A 19,378-nucleotide genomic window follows, 5' to 3' on the forward strand; every position below is an offset into this window, starting at 1 on the left:
AAAGGGTGAGAATTCCGCTAATCCATTTCCAGATTCGAGTTCCTTGCATCAAGAAGTATAAGAAGGCAGAGTTGATGATGATTTTACTCCTCCCAAAGAAATTTGAAAAATAAAATTCTGACCACTGACACTTCGAATCCTTCCACAGAAAATGAATGAATATGAATAAATAAATGAATATGAATGGATATGAATGAATACGATTGAAAATGAATGAATACGAATTAATATCAATGAATACGATTGAATATGAATGAGTACCATTGAGTATGAATGTATATGAATGAATATGGATGAATATGAATGAATGCGAATGAATATGGATGAATATGAATGAATATGAATGAAAATACATCAGATACTCACCGTCACTGGTGATAGATTTCAGATCGTAAGAGCCTTTTCTCAAGGAGTTGATGCTGCCTCGAGGAAACCCATGGCTATCTTGTGGATTCTCCTGAACGTAGAGGAAGTTTGTTGGTTCTCTGAAAAATGAAAAAGTTTTTTGATGGTTGATATACAATTTCTATGCTTCACTCATTACTGAATTGAAGCATTCAAACTGTTATAGATTAATAGCTTACCCGGCGAACTTTGTACCGCCAAAAAGTCAATGTATCTCATGTCACACTTGACTTTATTTGGTGAATCAAGAAGTTTATTTGACAATAAATATTTTCATTTACATCTCAATACGGACTTCCTATGTGCTGAAAACTACCGTTTTAATACCAGTAAATAATTTTATTACAGAGTGACGTGTGTTTATTACAGCTGGTAAGTTTAGATGCTGAATTATAATATTATCACAACATGATCTTGAATCATGATGATCTTCCCGTTCTACGTTAGCCGCTCGGCCGACAATTTCGAATGCATAGGTCTGTAAAATGAATTAAAATATAAGTATTATTAGCCCCCCTATTAAAATTTCTGGTCAGAAACCATCCCCAATATTCACACAACATATTCCCAAAGTTTCAAGCCGTTCTGTCGACTAGTTTTCGAGTCTATAGGGAACAAACAAACAAACTAACACACAAACAGACATTCATTTTCATATATATATATATATATATATATATATATAATATATATATATATATATATATATAATAATTGACTTGAAAATGCCATTATCAACTCAATGATAAGCCGAAACATGTAGTGATTGAAAAATTTGTATAGGGTAGGCCTACTTAGATTTATCATTTTTATTTATATTTAACAGTATCCCTTAAGATAAAAATACAGAGTTTTCAAACTATTGAAGGCCATTTCTTTCTATAGTTTTCTCATAGTTTAGTTTTCAAACAAGAAAAAGAAGAATTATTGAAACATGACTGTGGACCTGACTACAGTGTTTGTTATAACGAAAAAATGAGACTCACTTTCCCATAAGCGAGAAGGGAGAAGCATGACACTGTAGCAGTATGCTCTCTCCGTGCCTGCTCTTCCAGCCCACCTTGCCATCCCACTCGTTGCCTCTCTCCACCTGCCTCAGGACGGTCTCCATGTTGCCCAGGTGGTGGAAGCTCTGCACCGGACGGGATATCACGTCCTCTGCACGGTAGCCGATAACCGAGCACCATGTCTTGTTCACGTACTGTCAACATCCAAACAAAACACCATTTCAGAAGAAGAAACTGACAAGAAACCACATTTGCTGTAGCTTTGCACCAGTGACTTTGAAACTGCATATATGCAAGCTATTGTTCGCGGAGTAATATTCACGTCTTTGAAAAAACATCAGGCTCCAGAGATCCCTGGATGGAGGAAGCTCCCTACAGAGATTCTTTCGAAGAAGCTCCATACAGATATTATTCATGAATGCGAGAGTTGCAACGTATTATCAACAATGGAAAGAGCATGTTGAACGAATGTCAGCTGATAGGCTGTGTTGTGCTAAAAGGATATAACTTCAAAAAGCTCCTTGTGTATTTTTTTGGATGCAACACGTTGCTTTTGAGAAGATACAAAAGAGCATCTGTTCCTTATGGAAAGATACACTTTCAAAAAATGTTTGGATGTTTTTAAACGGGTAGTATTGTAGTATAGTGGCCCTCCGCCGATAGGCAAAGCTACAGGACTCGGAATATGAGTTGCACAAATCAACAAGAAACTTATGAGAAACGGGAAACTTTACTGTGGAAGGATGGGAAATTAGATTCTAGTGTTGATAAATGTAGGGTCGAGAATCGTGAATCAGGAGTGAAGAGTCAGTAGTTGTGATCAAGAGGAGTTGAGAATGTGGAGTAATGTGTCTGGAGTTAAGAGTCAAGAATTCAGAGTTGGAGAGTCAAGAGTCAGTATTAAAGTGTCTGGAGTTGAGAGGCAAGAGTTCAGAGTTGGAGAATCAAGAGTCAGGAGGATGATGTTTGAATTTTAGGGTCAAGAATTGTGGTTTGAAGAGTCAAAATTCAAGGATCAAGAGTCAGTAGATGAGAGTCAAGGGCTAAGAGTGAAGATTCAACATTCAAGAATCGAGAGTGTCTTCAGAGTGTCTTCTTCAAAACAAAATTCTTGTATCAAAAATTGAGGGTCGAGAGTCAAGAGACCGGAGTTGAGTGTCACGAGTTAGAGGTCAGGGGTAAATAATTCAGAATCTAGAAACGTCGAAAGAAGCAAGATTCGAGTATCACGAATTAAAATTCGAGAATGAAGAGTCAGGAGTCAAAAAGAGTCAAGTGGGAGGATAATCAAGAAGAATGAAGGAGTCAAAAGTCAAGAATCAAGATTCAGAAGTGAATAATTCAAGAATTAAGAGTCAAGATTCATAAGCCTCAAACTGTCAATGAAGATACAAGAATTGAATACTGTAGAATGAAGATAAAAAATCTCATAGTAAATACAATTTTTTCACAAATTGCAAACTATCATCATCTCATTATTTCATCTAAATTGGATGAGATTTGAAATGTTTCCCTCAATAGGTATCATGACAAAATGATAAGGCCTGTTCGATAGTCAGTGTATGCAAAGAAACTTGTTTACTGTACTTCTATTTTCTTTGTAAGATTAGCCTACGATATATGATTTAAGATTAGATCTGATTATTTCTTGAGAAATTGATTGATTATCTATCAAACCCTGTATAGTATGATGCTGGTCCGTGATTAGTATAAGATTTCGATTTGATTTGAGGATAGATCTGATTATTTCTTGACAAATTGATTGATTATTTATCAAATACTTGTGTAGTATGATGCTGGTCCGTGATTAGTATAAGATCTCGATTTGAGGATCGATCTGATTATTTCTTGAAAAATTGATTGACTATTTATCAAATACCTGTATAGTATGATGTTGGTCCGTGATTAGTATGAGATCCCGACTTCTTTCCAAGCTTAATGTGAGCAGAGTGTTCTGAGAATGCAGAGCCAATCTGTCGATTTCATCTGAACAGAGCTGCAAAAGCTGAGATACGCTCTGAAGTTTCGTGAAAGGTTCAACCAATACCTGACAATTGAATAAATGTGTATTCCCATCAAAACTTTAACAACTACACCAGTTACAAAAATTATTAGATAAATTACAATTACATACAATAGTTAGTTACAATAAAAATTTCTTATAAAGTGTCCTCTACATGTTTAGAGTTTTCTGTATGGAAATTGACCTTCTCCACTATGGCATACCATGTCCTATAGTGAGGTCCACTTTATAATGACAGTATTTGATCAATTTTGGTTTTGCTATCCTTGTCTATCATTCGACAAAGCCGGTGGTACTATCTTTTTCTAGATCCTCAACGATGCCAATTATGTTTTTGACAATGTAGAAATATAATTGATTAATGCAGAGAATCGGCATCGCTATTCTTCTATCTTTATCCACTGCCATTATAACGTGGACCTCACTATAGAGTAGGTTGAATAGACAACAGATTTCTCATTTATTTGAATTAATCGTATAATCAAAATATATATTAATTAGGATCTTCCGTTCTTTCACAATATTTGAGTTCTGTAATCTAGATTTCCCTTGATCGCATTCATTTCAATTACGAAATCCAGCCAAAAATGATTCTTAAGTTATTGACAATTTTTCATGAGACATGCTATCTTTATCCACATTTTTTGTTGCTGTGATTATTGAGAAATATGTAAGGAAGTTCCCAAATTCATACATATTGAGTACAAATTCTTAGTTTTGTTGTATTTGATTGAAAAAACTGAATCTCACGAAAGTCGAATTATAACCCTATTAACTTCTAGTATTTTTCACTCTAGATGAATTTTCAAATGATTTCCAAATTTGGGAACGAAATAGTACAAGAAGTAGTATCCTTAGTTTTTCTCTCTCATTCAGTGCTTTCCCATATTTAAGTAATAATAAAATAGATAAATAAACAATACATATGGAGTGCACTCATTCTTAAGGCAATAATGACACAATTTTAAAAAACGTGCAGTACACTGTATCATAATGTAGAATATATTTAATTCAGCACTGTTATAATGTAGCTCATCTTACCCTGTCAAATCCATAGTTCAGAACTGACTTCAAATCTTTTTCACTCTTGACTGCCCTGAAAAATAAACAAATTTCTTATGTAGGAAGTTACCTAGTATTGGAATGATTGTTCAAGGGGTAAGCAATTCTAAGATTAGTGTGAAACTAATAGTCAACTGAACCTGTGAGCTTTCTCTAGTAATTATTTCTGAAAAACACTTCAATTCTCTTGTGAGCTATACTGTATTAATGCATTTGCCGGACTTCGGTTTGCAAGATGAGTTGATTTCATCACGAAACTGCAGTCCTGCGAATGTAGGAGTGGAATTGATAACAGAATAAGTGGTTTTTCAATATGATATTATAAAGTTTCTCCACAATTGGATAATTATTATGTTGAATATGCATTCAACAAGTTTCATAAACATCAATTCAAGCTGCAAAATATTTTTTGTTCCTATATAAACGGAATGTAGAATAGATCTTGAGGAAAACGTCATCATTTGTTACTTAATATGAAATAGCAGTAACGGCCTTCATCAGCCGTTTACTTGTGCTTTGGTAATGGAAAGTGCGCGAGTGATTTACTGAGATGATCAAACGTCCATGTCTACTGGTGAGATTCGAACCCACGACCGGATTGTGCAAACAATGAGAGGGGTGCAACGAGACAAGGTAAACTTGATCAATACCTCTGGAGGTACCTAATTCTCTGCATCATTGAATGTTGAAAAATATTTAGGAAATTCATAACATTTCAGAATTAAACTTACTTTTTATTCATAATGGCTACCAGCAAAACATCAGGCGATTTCTTTTTATCACTCTTCAGAGCTCTGTGGACAGAAAAGAAAAGATTATCAAGGAACCACATCCCAATTACAATATTCATTACATTGTCAAATGGAGCTATTTTGCATTGATAATAAGCAACAAAAAATTTTACTATATAGAATAATATCTGAGTTTGTATCTATATACAGTACGTATCTATATTATATCTAGTAACGTCTTAGATACGATTTATTCAATTCATAACATGAACAAACTCATATATAGGCCACAAATAATGAGAAACTCTATCCTTTACACATTACTTGAAAAGAAACACAATTTTCCTCATCAGCTGTCTTCTCGATTTCCTCATACATAACATATTCATTTACTCATTCAATACTTTCTCTTACATTGTCGGCTGAAGTTGGAGAGAGAAATAGATAATGAAAGAGAGTTAACCAGCCTATTCCATCGTACATCCATCACATTTAAACGCGGTTGAATGACGTCAATGCATTGTCGTCCAATTCGTCCATTAGTTCTCATGCCATTCAGCTCAGTTAGATTTAAATGACGTCATTAAACATCAGTTACAGTTGATAGGCGTAGGTGAAACTCAGGGTAAAATCTTAGAGAAACGAATGCATAAGAAGATATCCCATGGTATAGATCGTTCATGTTCCAAATTTCAAGCCGATGATTTTTGTTAACTCAAGCCGACTACTGTCGACTTCTATCTATTATTACTGATTTTTTGAGGCTGGAGTGTAAGAACTGCAAAGTATGAGAGATTACCAGCGTCACATAGCTTCACAAGAAAGAACTACTGGGACCATTGGCAGAGAAATTTGGAACATTAACACCCTATACCATGGTGTATCTTCTTGTGCTGTCTTTTGTCTATGATAATAATAATAATAATAATAATAATAATAATAATAATAATAATAATAATAATAATAATAATATCGAGTGACCTGGCTGGCTCAGGTCTGGTGTCAGAGTTTTCAGGTCGCAACTGATCAATTTCAGGGCCTCTGACATGACCTAACGACTGCTTTTTAGGAAGCCGGGACCGACGACTTAACGTGTCTATGATACAACTTGATCATAGTTTCAATATTTGGTGCTTTTTGACAAAGTAAAACTGATCTGAATTAAACTAATAATGTGGAATAGGATATGTGATCATGTTATAGGGAAAGTTAGGGCATGAGCCAGCCTTTAAATTGTGTCATTATATTGTGTATTTATACAGCCTGTCATTATAACCGGTATATTGTGTCATTTCAGTTTTAATTGTACAATATAGGATGAATGGATGAAACAGGTGGAGCATTGAATGTATGTTTCAAGTATTGTGAACAAATTTCGAAATGAATGAATAGAATCATTGCAGGAGTCTCAATTATATAATATTAAATGAATGAATGAAAAAGGTGAAGTATCGAATGTATTTTTTTTATGGTCAAAAAATTTCAACATAAATGAATAAAAATAGCGTTCAATCAAGTTTTCATCAACAATAGAATGTTTCGGTATTGTAAACACATTTCGAAATTGGTCTAGTTTCATTACTGGATCCTGTTTTGAACGATGATTATCCACACTTGAGTGAGAAGTAGAGAAGGCTAGTGTTCCTTCAATCATTTATGCACGACGGGCTCTATTAGTTGGGAGCTGTAGCGAGGTCCACATTATAATAGCGGTATTTGATTAACATTGGTGTTGCTATCCTTGTCTATCATTCGACGAAACAGATAGCGCTATCTTTTACTAGCTCTGCAACGTTGCCACATCGCTTTTCAACAATGAAGAAACATAATTGATTAACAAAAAATTTTATATTTATTACAGAAATTTTTTATTCAATAATTGAGAGAAATATTTTTGTGACGAATGGAAATATAATTCATTAGTTTTAACAAGAATGAACAGTTAGTATTACTCATCACATAAACTGGTACCAGCTAACCTCTATAGAGTGCAGAGGCAAGGGAGAGAATCGGCAACGCTGCTCTCCTATCTTTCTCCACTGCCATTATAACGTGGACCTCACTATAACATGCACATTGCACAAGGGCCGTCTAACTAGGATAAGCCTCGACAAAATCCTAGTTGTATCAACAATATATATCAACTAGCTATATCAACGCCTCTCGGCGAAATTTAATTAAATCGAATTAATTTCACCAGAATCCTGGTCGCCTACGAGCTTTTAATAATGCTCTACCAATCTATTCGCTTTGCATAGCAAATAATTACATTGAGTAAACATTGTGTAGGTTCTACGAAAGGGAGATGAAGCTGTTTAATGCATGTTTATTAACACTATAAAATTGAAGTAGGTTTACATTAATAGTAGTTTGGATATTTATGGGGGAAGAATTGATTAGTCGAATGTGTTTGTTTCAATCAATCACGAAATATGATTGACTGTTTGTAACAGATTGTATTACCGTAATTGATAATTACCTGTAACCATAGAGTATTACATTTTCTTCGAAAAGTGATTATCCCAATTATCATTATAATTCAAGTATTTATATCGTGAGCTCCCACGATTACATAAATAGATAGAAATCATCCATTCCGGAAAATCAATTCCAAAATTATCTACCACTAAGGAAAAATCTACCCTTTTTCATCAATGCACAACATTTTTCGACTCATTCAAAAATGGGTCTTTTAAGAGATGAATTATGTTGTGCAATTGTTTGTTTTTCACAAACAAGTTGTACAATTTTTTATGCCCGAAACTGTATTTCTGATACAATTTCTACTATAGAATTTGAAAATCTACTTTCTGATCATAATTAAGGACTAAAAATTTTGTGAAGTGAACAACTACAAGACTTACCCTATTTCGGACTATGTGATATCTAAATTTGTGAGAGGAATAGCGCAAGGTTACCTTATTTTTTCTCTCACTATTATTTCGAGGATGTACTTATTGTATGAATCAATAAAGAATAAAGAGCACACAGTTCTCCACTTTGTAGAGAGTTTTCATGAAGTTTATTTAAAAAATAATGTTGTATTTCCTGTAACTACGATATATTGCAGTTATATTTAGTTATTACGATTCATACTTCAGTTATCTAATTTCAACTGCCAGTTTTATTCATGATTGTTTGTTTGCAGAAAATGTAACGTTGTTGTATGACTTGAATTTGTACCCTGTTATCATGGATAATAAAAACCAACTTGATTTGATTTGGTTTAGAATAAAAATATTGGAACTGGATTGAGAGGATACACTTTTCGAAAAACAAACCAGTCTCTATCAGTGGTCTGTATCAGTATCAAATAGTGGTTTATTGATTTAGACTTTTTTCAATATCCGTTTTTTCGAAAACGGGTTTTCAATAACTTTGACGTTCACTTGAACAAATGCAACAATACTCTCATTCAAAAACAGAATAGCCTACTCCAAGAGCTGATTTTTTATAAATCTATTCATTGTTGGAATTCCATACAATTGAACGTCCATTTGAACAAAAATGAAGAATGTAGACAATTCGAGAAAAAAATCTGTTGTTTGATAGACTATCATTTCCCCATAATATGTTTCATCGATATAACTTTTTTGCTGAAGTGATGATTCTATGAAGCTACCCTCTTGTCATAGCTGGAAAAGTCATTCATTCTAAAACGTTTCAACTCAGAGCTGGCTATCAAATTGTTTTTGTCATAGCTTGCACAGAGAGAGTTGATGAGTAATAAGAATGAATCTGTCAAAATCCTTTATCACTTGCCCGAAAACCATTGTTTCACAGAGATCAATGTCAATAGCAGACTCCATCAATTCCCTACGGCGCCAATAAATTGGTTCCACATAATTAATTTCTGATTTCAGTTGCGCAAGAATAGAAATTTGTAAAATATCAGTCAATTTGCTCGTTGCCAATTTTGTCTTATAACACCAAAAGATCGCAATAGTTATGACTCAGATGCTGCTCATTAAATGAAATTCTGTTAAAAAATGAAGAGACAAGATTCAGGTAAACAATATTGAAATTAATTATTCGTAAATTGATTAATTTTGGGTCCTCGTAGTAACTTAAAGACAGTGTTATATCGGAACGTAATAATGTATTACTTGTACTTGTAAGCACACTGAAGATGGCACCATAGATGTTGAAAATGTAGATTTATGTAACTTTCCAATAGATTCTTGATATTTTTAGACAACATTCTAGTGTTTCATAAAAACTCAATTTTATTTTTGTGCGAGCTATGATGGAAACAGGTGAAAAACTTATCCATTGTACATAGATAATTAATATATTTGAGTACCGGTAGCGGATAACCCGTGCCCCTTGTACCAATCTTTATTCTCATTGATTAATTTTTCATACTTTGTAAATTCGTTGAATAGTTAGTTAGGAATACCGCCATTTAATGTAAATTAGTGTATAATCCAGTAAATATATTGTAACATACATGAATAATAAGGAACTCTAATCTGTGGGGAGCTTACACCATCTATATAGTGAGTCCACGTTATAATGACAGCGTTTGATTAGCAATGGTATTGCTATCGTTGTCTATCATTCAACAAAGCGGATAGCGCTATCTCTTTCTCGCTTTGCTCTGTTGCCAGATCGTCTTTCAACAATGTGGAATTGATGATTAATTAACAAAATATCAATTAACTATGAAAATTCATCATGGAATTATTGAAAAATACAATTTCTTGCTTAATGAAATATAATTTATTATTTTAAATGAGAATGAACAGTTAATATTACATCAATAAACCTGATCAGCTACCGCCTATTGAAGGCATTGACAGGACGGAGGATCGGAAACTTTGTTCCTCTCTTTCTTCACTGTCATTATTACGTGGACCTTACTATGGGGTCTAAAGTATCAGAAGGCTGATGTTTCTGCAAAATTAAGTTTGCAGAAGCTTCATTAATTAAATTAAATTTGAAGCTGATTGAATCCTTTCTAAAGTTATTGTAGATCATACAAAAAGACGGACAACGACTTTGGCCTTCAGTAAGTCGTAATTAAGAACTCGCCAACGCTCGTTCAATAGATAGATGGATGTATAAATAGATATATGAATCACGGATGTATAGAAAGATGAAAAAATAGCTTGATATAGGGATAAATATATATAAATAATATTATTAGTGACTGACCTGCACAACTGTTCACCGTGGAAGTTGGGGTATCGCATGTCGACGATGATGACATGCGGCAGAAACGCATGCGCCTGATAGACGTCGACGGCCAATTCATGACTGGTGATCACCTCACGACCGTAGCCGAGTCTATCTGCCGCACTTGCCAATGCCCGACAAGTACTATCATCCTTGTAGAACACAAGCAGCACCTTGAAACACCACGACATACTCCGAAATTAATATCCAATTTAGTTTGGGAATAAATTCAATAGTAAAGTTTGTTTTTACTGTGAAATCAGTGGTTTTTCATCAGGTAATAGTCATCCTTGTAGAACACCAGCAGCACCTTCAAACACAACTACATACTTGGAAATTAATTTCAAATTAGTTTGGAAATAATTTAATTGTAAAGTTTGTTTTCACTGTAAATCAGTTGTTCTTCGTCAAATACTACCCAATGTAATATTTCATCCTTGTAAAATATTGTAGAACATCAGCAACACCTTGAATCACCACGACATACTCGCAAATTGATATCCAATTAGTTCGGAAATGATTGAATAGTAAAGTTCGTTTTAACTTTTGAATCAGTTATTTTTCATCAAATACTAGTAAAATACTAATCAAATATTTGTTCCTCGTAAAATATTGTAGAACATCAGCATCACGAAACATCACGACATGCTCGGAAATCAATTTCAAATTAGTTTGAAAATAAATCAATATCAAAGTTTATTTTTACTCTAAAATCAGCGGTTTTTCATCGAAGAATCAGTGGTTTTCCATCAAGTTCGCATATTCAGAGTTACTAGGGAGTAATTGAATGAAAAAGTTTCCACTCTAAAACCAGTGATTAACCATCAAGTAGTCACCGGGAAATCAGTGATTGTTCATCGTATTCACATCGATTCAGAGCCTGGAAACACCTAGAAACTATCTCCACTGAAATCAATTAATTTTAAGCACTCTACCATTAATCAAACCCTTTCTTCACTTGGATAAACGTGAGAAGGACCTGAAAACACCACGATATCCTCGGATTAGTTGAAAATAATCGAATAGAGAAGTTTGCTTCCACTCTATGATCTGTGGTTTTCCACAACATCGCGACATCTTTGAGAATAAGTTGTTTTCACACTAAAATTAGTTTTTTTTTCATGGACCTATCATTAATTCAGAGCTTGGAGACACCTGGAGTTTCAAGGAATAAGTCCTTTCCATACCAAAATCAATTGTTATTCTCCAATGTTGCTGTTTGGATTATATCAACACAAACATCACGAATTACCGAAAATTGCTCCATACACACACAGGTCAATTCGTTTTTTATGAGTCGGGTCAATTCAAAACCTGAGAATATCACAATTATAGGAATGGATCGTTTTCTTATTGGAATCAGTGAATTTATCTGGTCACAGATGATGGGGACATGCCCTTTTCAAACTGAAATCATGAAATCATTCATTTTTTATAAGTAGATCATCTATTGACATTTTTCTTTAGATTTTGTTAGTTGTGAAGCAGCACAAGCTCCGGAATACACCAGTATCTTGTAGAATCCATAATGGTAATATTGAAGAAAGTTATGTTATAACAGTCAACCAATCATGAGAACAAATTCTTCATAATACTGTTACTTGTTGAACACTTGAAGCACTAGAGAACATGAGAAAGTAGTTTTCTCCACACAGAAATCAACACTTCAACTGCTTCTCAAATTGTTTGTACATCATCTTAGAACACTAAGAACACCATACTTTCCACCACAACTTCACAAATCATACTGAACACAACTATCCATTTAATTCTCACCCAAGCCTTCAACTTGAAACATCAAAAACAATATGAAAAAATCTCCCATTATCTCTAGCCTACTATCATAGAGGATTCCCATGCTCCATGCTTCGTTACTCTCCAAATGCAAACATCAAGAAGTTAGCAATTATTCAAATTTGTTGAGTATTTTTATTCTCCTTGTCTTCATCATCATCATCATCATCATCATCATCATCATCATCATCATCATCATCATCTTCATCATCATCATCATCATCATCACCTCATTTTTTTTTCTTCTTCTACTACGACTTTTTTTCTTCTTCTTCTCCTTCATATTCCACTTATTTTTTCGTTCTTCATATTATTCTTAGTCTCATATTCAGACTGAGACTGTTGCTCCGAATCATAGACTAATCAGAAGAAATGATCATGATACTTGTGACACGTCAATAATAGAATAATTACTATTTCAGTGAGTACTATTTCCATGAGAGTACACTATAATAGCAGAGAAAAAAGGTGTAAAATAATAATCATATTATCATTTCCATCTCAACAGAAAAATGAAAATATAATTCAATATTTGCATGTAGGTATTCGAAGTTATCTGAAATTATATTCCAAGATCCCACGCTTATCTCTGAAATCTCATAGTTACGCTTTTTCCAGCAATTATTATTGAATACTTTAGCGATAACCTTGGATTAATTGGTAAGGCATTGAGTAACCGCAGCATAATATTAAGATCAAATCAAGCAGGCTACGCTTCAATTATATGAGGTTGATCCTTTTTTTGCTACAATACTGCTCATTGTTTTCGGTTTTATCACTTCAAGGCCCGGTTGCACAAAAGCCGGTTAAATTTTAACCATGATTAATACCACGGGAACCAATCAGAGAAGCCGTCTGTTCAAAAAAGGCTTCTTTGATTGGTTTTCATGAATTAATCACTGTTAAAATTTAACCGGCTTTTGTGAAGTCGGGCATAAGAATGTAGATTAGAACGCACAATTACAGATAAATTATTGTAAAAGTAGGCTATACGGTACATCAATTTTCAACATATCAAGGAATTAATAATTCTTATTTATTTATAAAAGACCTTGTTGTTTTTAGGTGAAACATTTTGAAAGAACTTTCAGCTAGAATATGTGGATATTTCTACCGAATGTATACCTCTCCAAACACTATGTAAAGTCAGATTCAATTCAAATTTTAATATTTCTATTTTCTATACTATGATAAAGTGAAGATCTGGCTTATACACGTACGGGATAGGGAAATAATGTTTGACGCATCATCAAGTCTGAAGTTTGAACTACAAGACTGATTAGCTGGAAATTTTGCTTATAGATTCTTAATCAACCAAGGATGGTTATATACCTGTTTTCAATGCTTCAAGATTCCATTAACTCAAGTTTTAAAATGTAGAAGAACGGGTTACCTGATAGTCAATCATATTATAAGAATTTAATCAATTGGAGAAATACGTGATTCACCAGCTAACATGTGTAGCGAATTATATTTTATCAATTTCACCAAAAATAAACATTCCTTATAATTCTATTCTTAGATTTCCTCTCTTAACAACCACAAACTGAACAAAAAAAGATTTCTATTGCTTTGAGTAGTTCCATAGTAGTTTTCTGCTATCTCTCGAATCAAAGGATGTGTGTGGTTTACAATGTTAATACATTCAATGAGAAGAGAAATGAAGTCTTCTCTATTTCAGGGACAATTTCCACAACTGTACTTGTCACACGATCAAGATGTTTCAGGGAAGTTACAACACATTAATATTTCTTCTACTAGTCTTTATTTTAGGTAAGTTTTATTAATTTAATTATTTACAATAATTCGATATCTCCGTTGAGGAATTGATAATCTCTAATATGATAAAGAAAATAACTGGCTTATACACGAAGGGGATAGGGAATTCACGAATGACTCATTATCACGTCTGATCTACTCAACTGATTAACTTGAAATTTTGCATATATATTCTCAATTGACCGGGGATGGTTGTAGGACTATTCCAAATTCTCTAATATTCCATTACGTCAAGTTCCCAGTTTGTAAAGTTATTAATATTAGTCCCTTGCGAAGCATGGGTTACCTACTGGTAGTACTATGAAGAGAAGTAAAAATCAGTCATTATTTTATCAACTGCTCATTCTTGTTTAAAATAATCAATCATATTTTATTCGCCGAATGAAGATATTCTTTAATGATCAAATAATACATTTCCATGATTGAGATTGATTGCATATTCTGTTGATCTATTATAATATTATTGACCGAACGAAGTAAGGTCTAGGATTCAAGTCGACGGTTTGGCATTTCTCTTAATGTTTAAATGTTTATATATATGTTGTGCATTTACGGCGAAACGCGGTAATAGATTTCCATGAAATTTGACAGGTATGTTCCTTTTTGAATTGCGCGTCGACGTATATACAAGGTTTTTGGAAATTTTGCATTTCAAGGATAATATAAAAGGAAAAAGGAGCCTCCTTCATACGCCAATATTAGAGTAAAAATCAGACTATAGAATTATTCATCATAAATCAGCTGACAAGTGATTACACAGATGTGTGGAGAAGCCAGTCTATTACTGTATTCGTGTAAGGTCTATAGTTTCAATCAAAGACCTTGAAGAGGTATGCATCTTCAAAGCTGGGTTTACACCAAAGTTATTAACAAAATTTTAACAAAATCAGTTGACAAAAATGTTAACAAAATGATAATAACTTAATCCTTATAGATTCTATTAGATTGAACGCAAGTTGACAAACACAAATGTTCATCATGTGTATGATAAGTTATGTTCAATCAAATATAATTTTTAAGGATTGAGTTATTAACATTTTGGTAATAAATTTTGTCTAATTGCAGCTTTGTCTTTGGTTCCAATATTTTGTTTTGCAGTCATGGTATTATTATGCGTGTCCATCAGTATCAATATCCTCACATTCGAAAAAACTAATTTAATAGGTGATTAAAAATAATCAAATGAACTAAATAATGCTGAAGAAATTATAATATTTTTGATTGAAAAAAATTAATTTTCATTGGATGGAAAGATTATCACGGAACTGGATGAATATCATATAAATTCTGGAATAGAAATATATTCTATTCATTGTTTAAATTAACATAAATATTAATAAATTATGGAATACAAATTCAAACGTGAACTGATTTTGTTAACATTTAAAACAGTTGACATCAGGTACTTGTGGATGAGAATACTGCGTGAGGTCTACTGTTCACAGAACTACCAGTTTCTACATTGTTGAAAAACGATCCAGCAAAGTTTCAGAGGTGAAGGAGGATGATGATGCTATCTGCTATGTCGGATGACAGAAAATGATAGCAACACCAGTGTAAATCAAATACTGTCATTTTATATGCTTTATTGAATTATAGACAAGGATAGCTCTGAATCGAATACTGTCATTATTAAGTTGACCCCCTACCATCCGTATCATCTTTGATACGAAGATGATACTAGGATATTACAGAGATGATAGGAAGATGATAGGAAGATGATACAAGGCTGATAGACAAGGATAGCACACCAATTTCAACCAAATACTGCCACTTATATCGTGGACCTCACTATAGTTTCATGTATTTTGTTTGTTCCAGATGCAGATGTGCTCTCCGAGGTAATATCTAGTGGATCCAGAAACATCTCAAGGGAAGCATGTATGATTCCAGCATCGAAAGACCACTATTATGTTTCCTTTGATGAATCCAGACCCCTCCATTCGGGAACAGATAAGGTAGAAGGAGATGGACAAACGGCTGTGAAAGTGAAATGTTTCAGTTCCCTAAAACACATTACAGATGATGTAGTAATTTGTTTCGATGGACAATGGTACCCAGCCGATCATGGATGTGAGGCAAAAGTCTGCAAACCGGTTCATAACACTACCACAACAAATTACACCTGTACCTCTCCAGAAGGCAGGGAAATTAGTTGCGCTGTACCGGTTCCAATAAACTCCCAGATCACAATTCACTGTGCACACTGGAGATTCACCAATCCGAACCTAGAAAATAACACAAAATTATGTTTGGACGGTGGTTGGCAAGAGTGGAAACCATGTGAACCAACATGTGGGAGGGTGAAACCTTTCACGGATTTCATCCAAATTCCAAAGATTGAGAGAGAATTGTATCTCAACCCTTGGCATGTTATAATCTATCGTTTAGTGGACAAAAGATGGACTCAAAAGTGTGTAGGTACCATCCTGAGTAGTCTTACAATCATCACAGCCAGTGTATGTTTCGATCCAGAGGGGAAATCGATAGATGAGAGGACAGTTAAGGTTGCTGCAGGTCAGTTTCACGATTTCAAAACTGCACAATCTTTATCCCACATCTATGATGTTCATAGGATCTCCATTGAGACTTCTGACTCTTCTTCGATTGCCATGGTATACACTGAGACCCATATCCAGTTCAATGACACGGTTGGTGATGTTTGTTACTACTACGATAAAACTTTGAATCCTGCAAAGGAATTCGGTTTGCAGATGGCAGTCTTGATAGAGAACACTAACACAGGAACCATTGTGAAGGACACAGAGTTGATGAATTATTCACAATGTCCATCCTCAACGACCAGTAAATTCAACAAAAATTCAATACTATCAATTTTTGATAATTTCTTCAAGCCTATTGATCAGATATGTGCGGAGTTTAGGAGTGGCAGAAAGTTTGACCCCAGAGACATTGGAGCAGGACTTGTGTTCCAGAAACCGGGTAAACGTGCAGAGTTCTATTTGAAAGGGGTGCTTTGTGGTTCAAGTGAAAATGGTAAAGTTCTAAATTTTTTGGACACTTCAAACATGGATAGGGAGCAAATGATTCATAAGTTTGTGGAAATGGGTCTGGGTTTACAACATATGTTTAAAATGTCGAAGAAATTGTTGTCGATATTGCCATGATTGGGTTAGATCATAGAGAATATATAGTTGAAGAAGATATTGCCAAAAATCACATACAAATACTTGTAGAATATAATCATTAGAGTTATGCGATATACAATGACCTACAAATGGACATTGATTGTAACTTGCACAACAATAATTATCAATGTAATATTCGGCACTGCCAACATAAGATTTCTTGTGTGTATTTATATGTGCCAAGGTATAGGGCGTTTATGTTCCAAATTTCACTGGTGACTCAAGCCGATAGTTCTATTATTAATTTTTCGTGGAACTATGTGACGCTGGTAGTCTCTCACACTGTGCCGTTCTTACACTCTCACCCCCAAAAAACAGTAATAATGAACAGTAGTCAAAAGTAATCAGCTTAAGCTAAAAAAAATCGGCTTGAAATTTGGAACATAAACTGTTCATACCATGAGATATCCACGTCATTATTGAGTTAGATGGACTGCCTCAATTGAATTCACTCAGAAATATTATTGATACAGAATTGATCAATTGAATGAAATTACGATGGAAAATAGATGGAATTTGAAATAAATGGAAATATGTTTTTGAGTTTAGTGTGATTATTATTTGTCACGTCCAGATGGAAGAAATAAAAATAATTACTTCTAACCATAGTGAGGTCCACGTTATAATGAAAATTGAGAAAACGGAACAACGTTGTCGATTGTCTGCCTTACAACTGCCTTCTGTAGTATATAGCTGATACTGATTTATCTGATGGAATATTAACGGTTCATTCTTGTTGAAAATGATCAATTATATATTTGTTCATATTATATATTTCTCAATGATACAATAACAGATTCTCGCGTGATTGAGATTCAATATGTTGTTGTTTAATTGATTTTCCAAATTGTTAAAGATCGATCTGGCAACGTTGCAGTGCTGGAGAAAATATGTTTTTTTCAATGGTTTAAGAATTGATTTTTATAATTGAGATAGAATATCTTGTCTTATCATATTATACCATGAGTACTATATTCCTTCATCTCCGGAAAACGACCCGTTAACGTTTAAGAGGTGGAATAGAATTTCGCTATAATGTTTCGTCGGATGATAGACGAGGATAGCAACATCAATGTTAATGATCTACTGCCATTATTACGTGGACCACACTATAATGTATAGTGAAAATCATCAAGTTTAGATTTTTTCACGTTGTTCTGAGAGTGATTCAACAAGTCAAGAGGCTTGAAAATAGTTCAGTAGCCTACTGTTGAATGAAAAAGTTACTTTGTTAGGGTGGCCACTAACGACAGTGTGTTGAACATGATGTGTGTGCACACATGCTTGTCATGCATGTTGTGTCATCAGCGAGAGGCTTCGAACAAAGAACAACTACTGTCAACAGCAGATTCTAACATAAAATAAACAACCAATAACAATAAATGAGCAACTGGAAAATTACAAATTTGATACAAGATAATGTAGACAGCTAAGGAAACATAAACAACAAAAAACCAAGACTTGAAAGCCAAACATAACAAAATTTCTAGGCCTTTCGCTTCGATGACACAGCAAGGTATGACCCTGAGGTATTGTCCTGTAGTTAGTTGCCAGCCTGAGAAAGATAATTATGACAAGGAGTGTTTTTATCACCTTTTTCAGATTTAAGTTAAGGAGCAGTTTCATTTCAGCTATTCATCATCTTTTTATTGATCCATTTATTAAATCATCTATAATCTATAATAATAATAAGGGGAGTAACTGGCTTATACATGTATGGGATTAACTTGAAATTTCGCATCTAGATTCTTAATTTACCGAGGATGGTTATAGGCCTATTTTAAATTTTTCAAGATTTTGGTAGGTCAAGTTTTCAATTTGTCAAGTTCTGGATTGGACCCTTGCGGAGTACGGTTTACCTGCTAGTATTTTATATATAATGAAAGAAAGAATTGGCTTATACACGTACGGGATAGGAGATTCTGGAATGACGTATCAGGTCTGAGCTACTGGAATGATCTTGCTCAAGCATTGGAAATAAGGATGGAAAAATTACCACTGGCAACCAGTTTCGGTTGCAGGGGGAAAGGAGAGGGGAGAGGAAGGAGAAATTGAGACGTGGGACGTCGAGATCGGAATTGGACAGAAAGGTGTCATTATTATTTGAACTTGAGACGTATTTCCTATCCTATTTGGCAGCAGTTCGAGGTACGCACACGCACGTATCACTTATCGATTTCACTCTCCAATGTCTTCTTCTTCATATTCTCTTTCTTCTTCTTCTTCTCTTCTTCTTCTTCTTCTTCTTCT

The 19,378-nt window shown here is 34.0% G+C and overlaps 2 protein-coding genes across 17 annotated transcripts in view; one reads left to right on the forward strand and one right to left on the reverse strand.

Annotated features, from left to right (window-relative positions):
- The window catches only part of LOC111046669 (high affinity cAMP-specific and IBMX-insensitive 3',5'-cyclic phosphodiesterase 8), a 182,867-nt gene that overhangs the window by 20,327 nt on the left and 143,162 nt on the right, over window positions 1-19,378 (reverse strand). For all 15 annotated transcript variants that reach the window (XM_039422197.1, XM_039422199.1, XM_039422201.1 and 12 more), the window contains 6 exons: window positions 10,386-10,579; window positions 5,229-5,291; window positions 4,477-4,531; window positions 3,292-3,459; window positions 1,392-1,606; window positions 367-485 (listed from right to left, as the gene is read on the reverse strand). In XM_039422197.1, coding sequence (XP_039278131.1) covers window positions 367-485; window positions 1,392-1,606; window positions 3,292-3,459; window positions 4,477-4,531; window positions 5,229-5,291; window positions 10,386-10,579 — 814 coding nt within the window. The remainder of the gene's footprint in view (window positions 1-366; window positions 486-1,391; window positions 1,607-3,291; window positions 3,460-4,476; window positions 4,532-5,228; window positions 5,292-10,385; window positions 10,580-19,378) is intronic.
- Window positions 13,836-17,638, forward strand: LOC111046670. Of its 2 annotated transcripts, XR_005570593.1 has the most exons (3): window positions 13,836-13,973; window positions 15,801-17,173; window positions 17,213-17,638. XR_005570593.1 is itself a non-coding variant. In XM_022332271.2 (2 exons), the coding sequence occupies exons 1-2, from the start codon at window positions 13,919-13,921 to the stop codon at window positions 17,105-17,107; spliced, it is 1,362 nt and encodes a 453-aa protein (XP_022187963.2). In that variant the 5' UTR covers window positions 13,836-13,918; the 3' UTR covers window positions 17,108-17,638. The 2 variants fall into 2 exon arrangements, 1 of the variants encoding a protein (XP_022187963.2); XM_022332271.2 differs by having other exon boundaries at window positions 15,801-17,638.

The sequence above is a fragment of the Nilaparvata lugens genome, chromosome 2 (assembly GCF_014356525.2).
Source record: "Nilaparvata lugens isolate BPH chromosome 2, ASM1435652v1, whole genome shotgun sequence".
Taxonomy (NCBI): domain Eukaryota; kingdom Metazoa; phylum Arthropoda; class Insecta; order Hemiptera; family Delphacidae; genus Nilaparvata; species Nilaparvata lugens.